The sequence below is a fragment of the Gorilla gorilla genome, chromosome 2 (assembly GCF_029281585.2).
Source record: "Gorilla gorilla gorilla isolate KB3781 chromosome 2, NHGRI_mGorGor1-v2.1_pri, whole genome shotgun sequence".
Taxonomy (NCBI): domain Eukaryota; kingdom Metazoa; phylum Chordata; class Mammalia; order Primates; family Hominidae; genus Gorilla; species Gorilla gorilla.
In genome coordinates, this window is record NC_086017.1 from 60,213,099 (window position 1) to 60,224,150 (window position 11,052).

At 55.0% G+C, this 11,052-nt stretch overlaps 2 protein-coding genes across 4 annotated transcripts; one reads left to right on the top strand and one right to left on the bottom strand.

Moving 5' to 3' along the window:
- The first annotated feature begins 63 nt into the window (after positions 1-63).
- On the top strand, positions 64-3,315 carry CYB561D2 (cytochrome b561 family member D2). 3 transcript variants are annotated; one of them, XM_019023236.3, is made up of 4 exons: positions 64-202; positions 635-786; positions 1,235-1,272; positions 2,475-3,315. In XM_019023236.3, exons 2-4 carry the CDS (start codon positions 660-662, stop codon positions 2,976-2,978), a joined length of 669 nt encoding a protein of 222 aa, XP_018878781.1. In that variant the 5' UTR covers positions 64-202; positions 635-659; the 3' UTR covers positions 2,979-3,315. The 3 variants fall into 3 exon arrangements, with proteins under 3 accessions (XP_018878781.1, XP_055238476.1, XP_055238477.1); XM_055382501.2 differs by having other exon boundaries at positions 66-211; XM_055382502.2 differs by lacking the exons at positions 64-202; positions 1,235-1,272 and having other exon boundaries at positions 651-786.
- Positions 3,316-3,998: 683 nt separating this feature from the next.
- TMEM115 (transmembrane protein 115) lies at positions 3,999-8,827 on the bottom strand. The gene is made up of 2 exons (XM_004034206.5): positions 7,438-8,827; positions 3,999-4,789 (listed from the first exon to the last, which is right to left on the bottom strand). The coding sequence occupies exons 1-2, from the start codon at positions 8,286-8,288 to the stop codon at positions 4,585-4,587; spliced, it is 1,056 nt and encodes a 351-aa protein (XP_004034254.1). The 5' UTR covers positions 8,289-8,827; the 3' UTR covers positions 3,999-4,584.
- Between the last annotated feature and the right edge of the window lie 2,225 nt (positions 8,828-11,052).

Sequence of the window (11,052 nt, forward strand, 5' to 3'; positions counted from 1 at the left end):
ATCCCTCTGCCCAATGGCGCCTGCGCAGCGCGACTCAGAGGCGTGGCTGGGGCGGGGGACGGCTCGTCCCAGGAAGTCCTGGGTGGGTAGACGTCGCACCCGGAAGTAAAGCGGCTCCGTGACGGAGCGGCGGTGCGTGCGGCAGGGCCCGGAGTATCCTGCTTTCTTTGGAGGAAACCACCGCATCAGATCTGCGCTGCGGGTGAGGCAGGCAAGTCCCTAGCGTGGAGGGGCAGCATGCTGGCAGCACTTGGGGAGGCGGTGCGCTAAGGGATTCACGCTGTAACTGGGACCGCAGCAGGGAACTACAATTTCCATAGTGCTCCGCGCCCTCCCAGCTGGCTCTACTGCCGGCGACGGCGTGGTACACGCTGGGATTTGTAGTCTTACATGGCTTTGCGCATCCTACCTGGAAGGCGGGCCAGTGATTGGTACCAGTTCAGACATGGGTACACGTTGACAGGCCCCGGCCTTCGACTGGCATGTTGTCACCATTCCTGGTGCTGGTCTTGGTACTGTTCTTTCCTACCATAACTTATTGGAAGAGGGTGGCATTCCTGCCTTGCAGCCTTTTCTCCAGTGAGGAGTGAACAGTGGGCACCTGAGATCCTGGCCCACGCTACTATGCTTTCAGGCTACAACCACTAGCACGGCTGACCATGGCCCTTTCTGCGGAGACCGAGTCACACATCTACCGAGCTCTGCGTACTGCTTCTGGCGCTGCCGCCCACCTTGTGGCCCTGGGCTTTACCATCTTTGTGGCTGTGCTTGCCAGGCCTGGCTCCAGTAAGTAGAATTCATAGCTGACTTCTGGGAAGGGAAGGGCCACTTTTCCTGGGGAGGAAGGGCAGTGGGACTTCCGGGAACAGGCCTGGCTGGTTGAGGGAATTCTGTGCTGGAGCGATGAGTGAGGTGGAGCAGGTAGGTGTGGCCAGGGCACACAGAATTCCTGGTTTGTCTTTCTTTCTCTGGGTGCTCCATTTGGCTGCCTCTCAGGAGGTGTAAGGGAAGGAGGGAGGACTGCCAGAGGAGTGGCAAAACATGGCCTCTGATCCAGGAAGAGGCCAGGAAGAGAGGATAGGTGTGGGGTCAGCTTGTTGCAGAGCAAGAAGGGGCTCACAGTTCGGCAGCACCTCCTTGGGTGATGGGCTGCTGGTATTCCTCAACCCTTAAGGATTGGTATGGCTGGTTTCTTCTTGCCTCAGCCCCATGAGGCCTCCTCTTCTCATTCCAGGCCTGTTCTCCTGGCACCCGGTGCTTATGTCTTTGGCTGTAAGTAGTGGGCCTGGGCAGTTCTTAGGGGTGGGAGCATGGGCATGGTTGGTGGCCCTGGCAGCCTCTGAATCTTTGTCCACATTTAATATCTGTTTGGAAGAGTTGCATGCTCCAACTACTCCTGCCCATGGTATATATTTCAGACTTGAGGCTGGGCATGGTGGCCCATGCCTGTAATCCCAGCACTTAGAGGCCGAGGCGGGCACATCACCTGAGGTCAGGAGATCGAGACCATCTTGGCTAACATGGTGAAACCCCGTCTCTACTAAAAATACAAAAAATTAGCCGGGCATGGTGGCACGCACCTGTAGTCCCAGCTACTCGGGAGGCTGAGGCAGGAGAATCGCATGAACCCAGGAGACGGAGGTTGCAGTGAGCCAAGATTGCGCCACTGCACTCTAACCTCTAACCTAGGCGACAGAACGAGGCTCCGTCTCAAAAAAAAAAAAAAAAAAAAACCCAAAACAAAAAAACCCCCCCAAAAGACAAAAATTAGCTGGGTGTGGTGGCAGGTGCCTGTAATCCCAGTTACTCAGGAGCCTGAGGCAGGAGAATCGCTTGAACCCGGAAGGCGGAGATTGCAGTGAGCCGAGATCAGGCCGCTGCACTCCAGCCTGGGTGACAGAGAGAGACTATCTCCAAAAAAAAAAAAAAAAAAAAAAAAAAAAGACTTGAATCAGAGTAATTAAGACCCAGGACCCAGGTCAAATGGGTAAGATTTGTCTAAGCACAATGAGGCTTCACCCACCTCTAGGCAGAAAGCTGAGACATTGCATTTGGATGTACCTCTGTCCCTTTTTACTTTAATTTCTGGTGATGCACCTAACTTTCCCTGAAACAGTGCACCCATGTGGCCAGCTCTTGCCAAGAAATTGTATCCAGCCCCACGTTAGGGAAACAAAGCTTGTGAATCATTTATAACTGCCACATCTCAAACCCTGTGTTTGCTTGGTAACATAGCACAGATGACATTTCAGACTGGCACCTAGGAGGAAGTGTGGAGATTATTCAGGGCACATATATCATCCCAGATGGGGTTTTCCACTCTTGCCCCACCAAATGGATAGTCTTGTCAGTGGGGAGAGAAAGGAAAAGGGGAATCAGCCCAGACTCACTGGCAGCTAAGGGTTACATAAAGCCCTCTTCCCCTCTTCTGGGGCAGCACCCTCACTTGAGCTTCCCATTCCCTGTTTCCTCAGTTCTCCTTCCTGATGACCGAGGCACTACTGGTGTTTTCTCCTGAGAGTTCGCTGCTGCACTCCCTCTCACGGAAAGGCCGAGCACGCTGCCACTGGGTGCTGCAGCTGCTGGCCCTGCTGTGTGCACTGCTGGGCCTCGGCCTTGTCATCCTCCACAAAGAGCAGCTTGGCAAAGCCCACCTGGTTACGCGGCATGGGCAGGCAGGGCTGCTGGCTGTGCTGTGGGCAGGGCTGCAGTGCTCAGGTGGGGTGGGGCTGCTCTACCCCAAGCTGCTGCCCCGATGGCCCCTGGCGAAGCTCAAGCTATACCATGCTACTTCTGGGCTGGTGGGCTACCTGCTGGGTAGTGCCAGCCTCTTGCTGGGCATGTGCTCACTCTGGTTCACTGCCTCTGTCACTGGTGCAGCCTGGTACCTGGCTGTATTATGCCCTGTCCTCACCAGCTTGGTCATTATGAACCAGGTGAGCAATGCCTACCTATACCGCAAGAGGATCCAACCATGAGCTCTTCCCAGCCTAGGGGAAGCCTGGATTTGCCCCTCCATGTAGGAGCTGGGGCTAGGGACCTGTTGAACTCTCTCAGCTGAGTCAGGGGACGCCTCAGGCACTGGGACAGTTGGGCATTTGGAGGCCCATGTGTGAATTCCTGCTCCTCATGCTGGAGTGCCTCCCATTTCCTTCCCCTTTCTCTGTCATCCCAGAGGAACATATGCATCATATGTCTGGATGAAGCTGGGGCTGCAAGACTGCCTCTCCTGCAAGGCAGCTCATACTTGTACTGTATGTCCAGAAATATCAGGAGAGAAAAAAGTAAAAAATTTGTAAAAAATGACTGAAAAAATTGATGGGAGAAGCAGCCCAGAGTTGGGGATGGTTCTTGTTAATGCCATCAGCCTGGGAAAATGGGCAGCTGGGCAAGATGGGGACCCCTCCCCCGCCCCCGACCCCTGGCTGTTCCCTGAGGGGCTGAAGCTCTCCTAGCACACAAATCCCCAGGGTCTAGCTGCTGAGCCTCCCAGGCCACTCCGGGCCCTGGCAGGCCCTAGAGCTGTAGCTGTGAATGGTACAGCTGTGTGTCCTTTCTGTCCCCCCAGCTGTCTACTGTGCTGGAGTCTCCAGACTGTGGGGGTTAGATACATACAATAACAGGATGGGAGCTGGGGGTGAGTTGTCTCCAGGGGTGGCAAGAACTGAGCATTCTGTCTTAGAGATAAACCATGGGTAAGAACAGCGCCTTATGATGGAGAGGCCCTTATCATCAGCTCTAGGCAGGGACAGAAGGCCTCCCAGATTGGGGTTTGGAGGGAAAGAAAAAAGGAGTAAGAGTCTGAGGCAATAGCTCTTGGAAGGCTGCTTGGCAGTGCGCATGTGGTGGTGGTGGTGGCGGTGGTGGGGAGCTGGGGCAATGGGCTTCTTATCCAGCTGGAGTTACCATGGAGACAATCAAGTCCCTGTCTAACATTGCAGTTGAACGTGATGAGGGGGCTGCACAAGGTGGCCTGACAAGAGCCCAGGAGTCATTCCTCAGAGAACTGCTTTATTGATACTGCGAGCCTGGGCTTGGCTGCCCACTCAAGTGGTCCTGTAGAAAATACCTGGGAGCTGGAGCTGTTCCGGTCCAGAAGCAGTCACCGCCACAGCAGATGGAAACAAATCCTGACAGGAACAGTCTTTCTGGGGATGGGCAGGGAAGTGCAGCCCCAGGTCGGCTCCTGCATTTGCTGGGCCCCCAGAACATTTTTGGCAAATCCTTGCCTTGGCTCAGGGCTCTCGGCAACCAGTTTCAGATGTGAGGGCTGGCCCAGGAGCTGTGGCATCAGTGTCCCTGCAGCCACTTGCTTGGGGCTGCCAGCTGATGTACATTCTTACCTCAGATGAGGGCCTGGACTGGCCGATGCCTCAGGGGCTCCGGGCCTGGCATAGTGGTTGTCTGGAGTTGGAACCAGGTAGCAAGAGTCCTGGGTAGTGTTGGCGAGAAACAGCAGAAGGCCATGGAAAGCCCCAGCAGGCCTTCTTCCCTCTCCTCAGAGCAGTCAGGTGCCCTGGAGTAGCTGAGAGGATGTCAAGGGGGGCTTGGGAGGGGAGGTGCCACACTCAAGGTGGTCTGGAGTTACAGCGTCGGGGGAGCTGCCTCGAAGGTGATTAGACTGGACTCTGGGGCAGCCCCCTTCCCTGGGGGTGTGGGAGCTTTGTCTGAGGGCAGGGGGCTGTCCACCTTGGCCCCAGACTCCTCTTCATCATCATCCATGCTGGGCCAGATGGACTGGTCTTCCACTCTCTTCAGCCGCTCATTGAGTGCCTTCAGGGCCAGTTGCCTGGGGCCAGAGGAGAGAGGAAAGGTCACTCTGGGTTTGGCCTTGGCTCATGCCCTCTACCCTTCCGCAGCAGGCTGACTCCTCACCATACCACCCAGACTCCTCCCCCAGAATCCTATGTTTCCCCTTCACCATGCAGAGCCTGGGGCTCCCCAGAGATTGGTTTAGGACCCACTCTGCCATCAGAATGATAACCCAAAGGCTCTAAGAGTCTTCCCTCCATAGCTGAGGCACCTCCGGGGTGGGAAGGTCAGCTGGGTGTCTGCCAGACTGCCCATGAGGCCAACCACCAGGAATGGTTCTGAGGGTGGTATCTAAGGGTCGGTGGAACTAGTGCCCTAGGGCAGATGGGTGGAACGGCAAGTTCTGGAGTTTCCAGGAGTTTCTGCCTGGGTGCTGGCATCACATCCAAGGGAAGGGTTATTAATTCTCCCCCTCTCCTGGTTAGGGGTATCTTGAGCCTCCTGGCAAGGGTCAATGGGGAAGGCTGGAACTCAACACCTCCCTTGGCTCTCAGCCCAGGAAGCAGGGCCAACTTGGGTGAGTCTACCCCTCCTAACTGATGCTAATATTCTCCCTCTCAGAAGAACCCCCAAAGCCACCAAGGCCCTTGTTAGAGCAGGGACTTAGCGGAGCCCTTGCAAGAGGAGAAGAAGGAGAAACAGCTCACGTGGGTAGGCACAGGCCAGAGCCTACTGCTTCCACAGGGTGGACCCTTAGAGGCCCCACTTTGAGGGCAGGTGGGAAAGTCCAACAGAAGAAGGTTTACACATGTGCTTGGGACCCTGGCCCACCAGAAGGTGGAGTGCCGCAGCTGCCAGGGAACCGTTTCAACAGTGACCACTGTGGACTCCTATACCTCAGCCTCTCTGTGCCACCAATGTGGGGACAGCCCGTGTAGCCTTTCAGGTTCCAGCTGAGAACCAAAATCTCCACCATGTCAGGGAACATGACAAGAGAGGCAATGAGGGCACGGGTGTAGAAAGCCCTAGCACGCTTCCGCCCTGTCCGTCAATCTCACACATGACAAGTTGGTATAGACAGGACAGTCTTTCCCTGCTGCTACCCAGGCTCCCATCCTGATGATGCCCTTGCCAGTACCATCTAAAGCCTGCCAAGGCAGAGAGCTAGTGTTACGCTAGTCACTTCCTCACAAGGACCAGAGAGACAGATAGGAAACCCTGCCTCCCTCTCCTGGTAGCCCTTTGGAGTTGGGCGTGGCCATGCAGTCAGATGTCAAACTGGCTGGAGGAATAACCGCCACCCCCATGTAAGCTAACAACCATAAGGCTATGCCAAGAACCCGCCTCTTGACCCTCCCTTCCTCCCCACCAACCTGCTTCCCCCCCGTCCATTTTCTTGGGCCTGGGCAGAGGTTTTTGAATGTCCAGCCAACCCTAACAATCCAACACCTCTCAGTGGAGGAGGGGTCCCCACTGGCCTGGCCCCACCTGAATGGCTCTGAGGGACAGCTCACCTGGCCCCATCTTTAATACCAGCTAAGGTTAAGAGAGACTTCTGTCCTTAGGGCTTATCACCTATAAAGGTCCAAGCTCTAGGGCCCAGAATTATGCCCTGCAGCATGCTGTATATACTTTTCAACACCTACCATACCTTGGGCCATAGTGATCTGTGGCCCTTCCCCAGCTGGAACTCCTTCAAGAAAGAAATGTGTCCCACACTCAATTCCACAGCCCAGTGGAGAGTAAATACAGGGATAACTGCAGCCAAATTCATAGAGCTTCCTGCCACAAACCCCATTCACAGGTGAGCAAAAGCAGGAGCCTTGGCAATGCAAAAGACAAAGCCCGTCCCAGATTTTACTACTCGAGTAATTGCCTCAAAACAGTCAGGAATAATGTTGGAAATAGAGCTGTGGATCTTATGAAGGCTGGGACCACTCTGCTGGCTCCACAGATCTGGGAGAGAGAGTAAGCTGAATTTAAAAAGATCCCTCCTGCCCTGGCCAAAGTGCATTCAGTGAAGAATTCAGCTGGGACTCCTGATGCTGTGGATAGCTTGGTTTACAGATAATGAAAGGGTCATCGCCACTCCCTGGTGTAGTCAGCAGGCTCCCTCAGTGGGTCATGTAGCCTGTCCCTGGTTTTGGTGACACATGCTTGCTAGAGACGGAGGTAAATGTGGTAATACCCCAAGCTTCCCTCTCAATAAGTAAGTGGCAGAGAAGCACAGCATCTGAGTTAAAGCCCAGGAAGAGGACACAGCATTTGGAAACTGGAGTGGCCCAGATCACCTTTTGAGGACCCCAGGCCTCCTTCCCTGTCCCTTCCTCACAGGGGAAAGTACCAGCAGGTTGCTTCTGGCTCCCACAGGCCCAATGTCTAGGATTCTGAGATTCTGAGGCAAGGCCAGGGTTCTGTGTCCCTCCACTGGGACTTCACAGCACCAAAGGAAACTGCATTTCTTGAGACTTATTAAGTGGCCCGAGTGGTGAGAAAAGTGCCTCGTGGACCCCAGACACCTAACTGCTGAGTTCCTCAAGGCCAAAGACTGATTTTATCTTTCCGGATGTGCCCCAATACCTGACTGTAGGTCTCCACCTATGTACAGCGAACACCTCAACAGATGGCATGTGACTCGACCAGTATGCTCCTAGCTTGACAAGATTTTGGAAAATTTCACAGTACCTTCTCCGCTCGGCGTCTTGAGGGTCTGTGCCTGGCAGGCTGATGGTGATGGAGGATGGGGCACCCACATCGTAGCGCTTCACCGTCTTCTGGCATATCTTTACCTTCACTAGGAGGCCGTGCACCAAATTCGCCAGCAAACCCACCACAGGCTGCAGGATCTCAGGGAAGAAAGTGGCGAAAGCAAAGTGGTCAGCCATGTCCCCTCGGCCCCGGCTATGGCGCTGGTAGAAGCGAAGATATACCCAACTGGAGAGCAGCCCGAAGCCATAGGAAGCCAGCGCCGGGCTCTGGAGCAGCGTGGCGAGCCGCAGCAGGAGCAGCAGCGCCAGCAGCAGCATGGGCATCACACTGACGCGCACCTGGGGCACTCGCAGGACCACACAGTCCCCCATGGTTTGCTTGAGTGCCACCAGGACACCACCTAGGAAGCCCAAGGCGCCGTGGATACGGACAGTGAACAGGTAGACCAGGTTGAAGGAAGCCATGTAGGTGAGGAGGTAGGCGAAGGCCCCCAGCAGCCCTACAGACACATTCACCACTGAGAAGAAGATGAGCAGCTCCAAGGCCCCCCAGAGGGGCTCCAGCAAACGCCCGGCCACCACCACCGTTGTCAGGCTGATGGCCACGTCCCACACATGCTGCTCCATCAGCCCATGGGTGGCCAGGGTCCAGATCCAGAAGTTGGGAGGAAAGAGGTAGCCCGGGGTGACCGCCAGGCAGCCTGTGTCCACGGCGAAGGAGAGCAGGTAGAGGAATAGTACCGCCGCACACAGAGCCTTCACCACCACGCTGGCGCTGGCCAGAATGGCCCCCAAGTGCTGGCGGGCGCCTGGCAGGGCACGTTGCATCTTCCTGGCGGCTGTCGGCCTGAGAAAAGGGTCTGGTAGGCCAGGGGCCTCCCCGGGGCCTCGTCCTAGTCCGGCCCCGATGGGAGGCCCAGGCCCGGCCTAGTCACTGGCCTATGGCCCTGGTAAAGGATCCGCTTCCGATCGGGTGGGGCTCTGGTCCCGAGGGGCCGAGTCGGGCCTTGTTGCCGGGCCGCAGCGTAGGCCCCTCGCCCGGGACCTGAGAGAAGACCCTGGACGGCTGCGGCACACCCGCCTACCCACCCTGTAAGGCCCCGTGCCAGGCTAGCCTGGTTGGCGTTGATCTCAGGGCTGGGCCTCCTCCATCCACTGCGAGGCCCTTCGGTTCGCAAGGGGACTGGTGCCTCGTTCTGTACCCGAGTCAAGCCTGGTCAGCTCCCGCTCGGCCTGGCTCCTGGCTTCGACCGTACCTCTTTTCTCGGGGGGGGCCGACAAACAAGGGTGCTGCGCCTGCGCGTCCCCGGCGGCAGCGGGCTGTCCTCTAAGCGCCTGTCTTCCGGCTCCTCTGCATGCTGGGATACGGAGTCCTTGGTTGCAGCCGGGGAAGAGTCGAACAGGGTTCTGGCTAGAACTACAAGTCCCAGGAGGCCATGCGCACGGACCGGTCCCGTTGTGGTGAGCGCGAGGTGTGCTGGGAGTTGTAGTTCTCAGGGACCGTTTCCGTCGGTTCTCAGGAGGTGGGAAGGGATGAATTAGCATCTCTAACCCCTGAAAGCGGCGGTGGGGGTTCGGGAAGCAACACAGCTCTAGCCCCCACACTTGCTGAATTCCCTAGGAAGAGTAGCTCTATTTGTGCATGTACCTCTGAGCGAGTGTGTCCTTGTTGGCTGGCGTGTGGGTGGGTGTCACTGTGTGAGAAACAGAACCTCCGTGGTCTGGTGAATGGGACCTGACCCAGGCTGGAACCCTTGCTCTGCCTCGGAGGCTGTGTGGCATTGGTTGGTTAAGTTCCTGAACCTTTTTGAAACTCAGTTTCATGGGCCATAAAATGTAGATGATGACATGATCTTCCTGTCCTAATAATCAAAAGGGAAAGGGGTGTAAAATGCCAGTCCACCCTGGGTGCTCAGCGAGTGCTGCACATGTTGCCTTTGTTTGTTTTCTCCCACTTGGAAAAGTTTTTTGTTTGTTATTTCACGTTGCCCTTTTTCCAAGTGAGGTGGACCTGGAGCACGAACCTAGGGCTCCCTCCCGCATAGGGACGAGGCTGGGCAGCCCTCAGTGACCCTCCTCCCCACCAGGGACTTCTGCTAACTGCGGAGGATGAGAGGTCTCTCTACAAGCCAGGTCTCTCCACAAGCCTGGGCTAGGCCTGTTCTGGTCCCACTTCACGCCACAGTGGCTTCTGACAGGTTGTGTTCTGTGTCTTTTTTTTTTTTTTTGTATATGGAGTTACTTTTAAAAAACTGTACATATAGGCTGGGCATGGTGGCTCAACGCCTGTAATCCCAGCACTTTGGGAGGCCGAGGCGGGCAGATCACCTGAGGTCGGGAGTTTGAGACCAGCCTGACCAACATGGATAAACCTCATCTCTACTAAAAATACAAAATTAGCCAGGCGTGGTGGCACATGCCTGTAATCCCATCTACTCGGGAGGCTGAGGCAGGAGAATCGCTTGAACCCGGGAGGCGGAGGTTGCGGTGAGCCAAGATCATGCCATTGCACTACAGCCTGGGCAACAAGAGCGAAACTTTGTCTCAAAACAAAACAAAACAAAAAGCTGTCCATATAATTAAAATAATTCTATGACAAAGTACTTTTATAAAACACAGGATCCCTTCCTTTCAGCCACTGATTTCAGTGTGTGCTGATGTGTGCATGGCCTACAGGTTAAAAAGGGTGCTGATGCTTTTTTTCTGGGGTCTGGGTTCCCACTGGTTGCCACATCTGGGTAAAGTTGCCAGTTTTAGCAAATCAAAATAAGGATGCTCAGTCAAATTTGAATTCCAGATAAACAATGAGTAATCTTCGAGTATAATCATGTTCCCCCGCCCCTTTTTTTTTTTTTTTTTTTTTGAGACAGGGTCTAGCTTTGTCCAAGGCTGGAGTGCAGTGGCACAATCATAGCTCACTGCCACCTCTAACTCCTGGGCTGAAGGGATCCTCCAGCCTCAGCCTCCTGATTAGCTGCGACTACAGGCACACACTACTGTGCCCAGCTAATTTTTAAAAATTTTTTATTTTGTAGAGACATGGGCAGGGGCGGGGTGGCCATCCTACCCAGGCTGATCTCGAACTCGTGAGCTCAAGCGATCCTCCTGCATCAGCCTCCCAAAGTGTTGGGATTACAGGCATTAGCCACTGTGCCCAGCCCCCAGTTTTTCAGTATAGGTATGTCCCACACAATAGTTGAAACACTTCCATACTAAAAACTCGTTCATGATCTGAAATTCAAAATAGGGTGTTCTGTATTTTATCTTACAACCCTATCCAAGATTGCACGGTCTCTTGCAGGCCATGGGAGCTGTCTTGGGGGTTGTGGATTAGGCATTGCTCTGCAGCCGACCCCTGCAGAGGAGACAGAAAAAGTCTCCATCTTGGCTGAGGCCTCGAAGCCCCTTCATCTATTTAGCATCCAAGCTCCCCAACCCTTGGTGGCCACCTCTTCTCTAAAATCTTTGCTGGTTTTTAGCCTTCTCACCTGGGGGGAAAGGCTTTCTCCTCTTAGTTTGCTCATCTGTGGTATGGGGATACACTAGTACCCACCCCAGAGACTGTGGCGAGGACTCAGCCAGGTCAGTGTGG

Excerpts from the sequence above, each read along its gene's own strand:
- TMEM115 (XM_004034206.5), bottom strand. The coding sequence starts at position 8,288 with ATGCAACGTGCCCTGCCAGGCGCCCGCCAGCACTTGGGGGCCATTCTG. Across the intron at positions 4,790-7,437 it reads CAAGACGCCGAGCGGAGAAG|GCAACTGGCCCTGAAGGCAC; the intron begins GTACTGTGAAAT and ends CTCTGGCCCCAG.
- CYB561D2 (XM_019023236.3), top strand. The coding sequence starts at position 660 with ATGGCCCTTTCTGCGGAGACCGAGTCACACATCTACCGAGCTCTGCGT. Across the intron at positions 787-1,234 it reads GCTTGCCAGGCCTGGCTCCA|GCCTGTTCTCCTGGCACCCG; the intron begins GTAAGTAGAATT and ends TTCTCATTCCAG. Across the intron at positions 1,273-2,474 it reads CGGTGCTTATGTCTTTGGCT|TTCTCCTTCCTGATGACCGA; the intron begins GTAAGTAGTGGG and ends CTGTTTCCTCAG.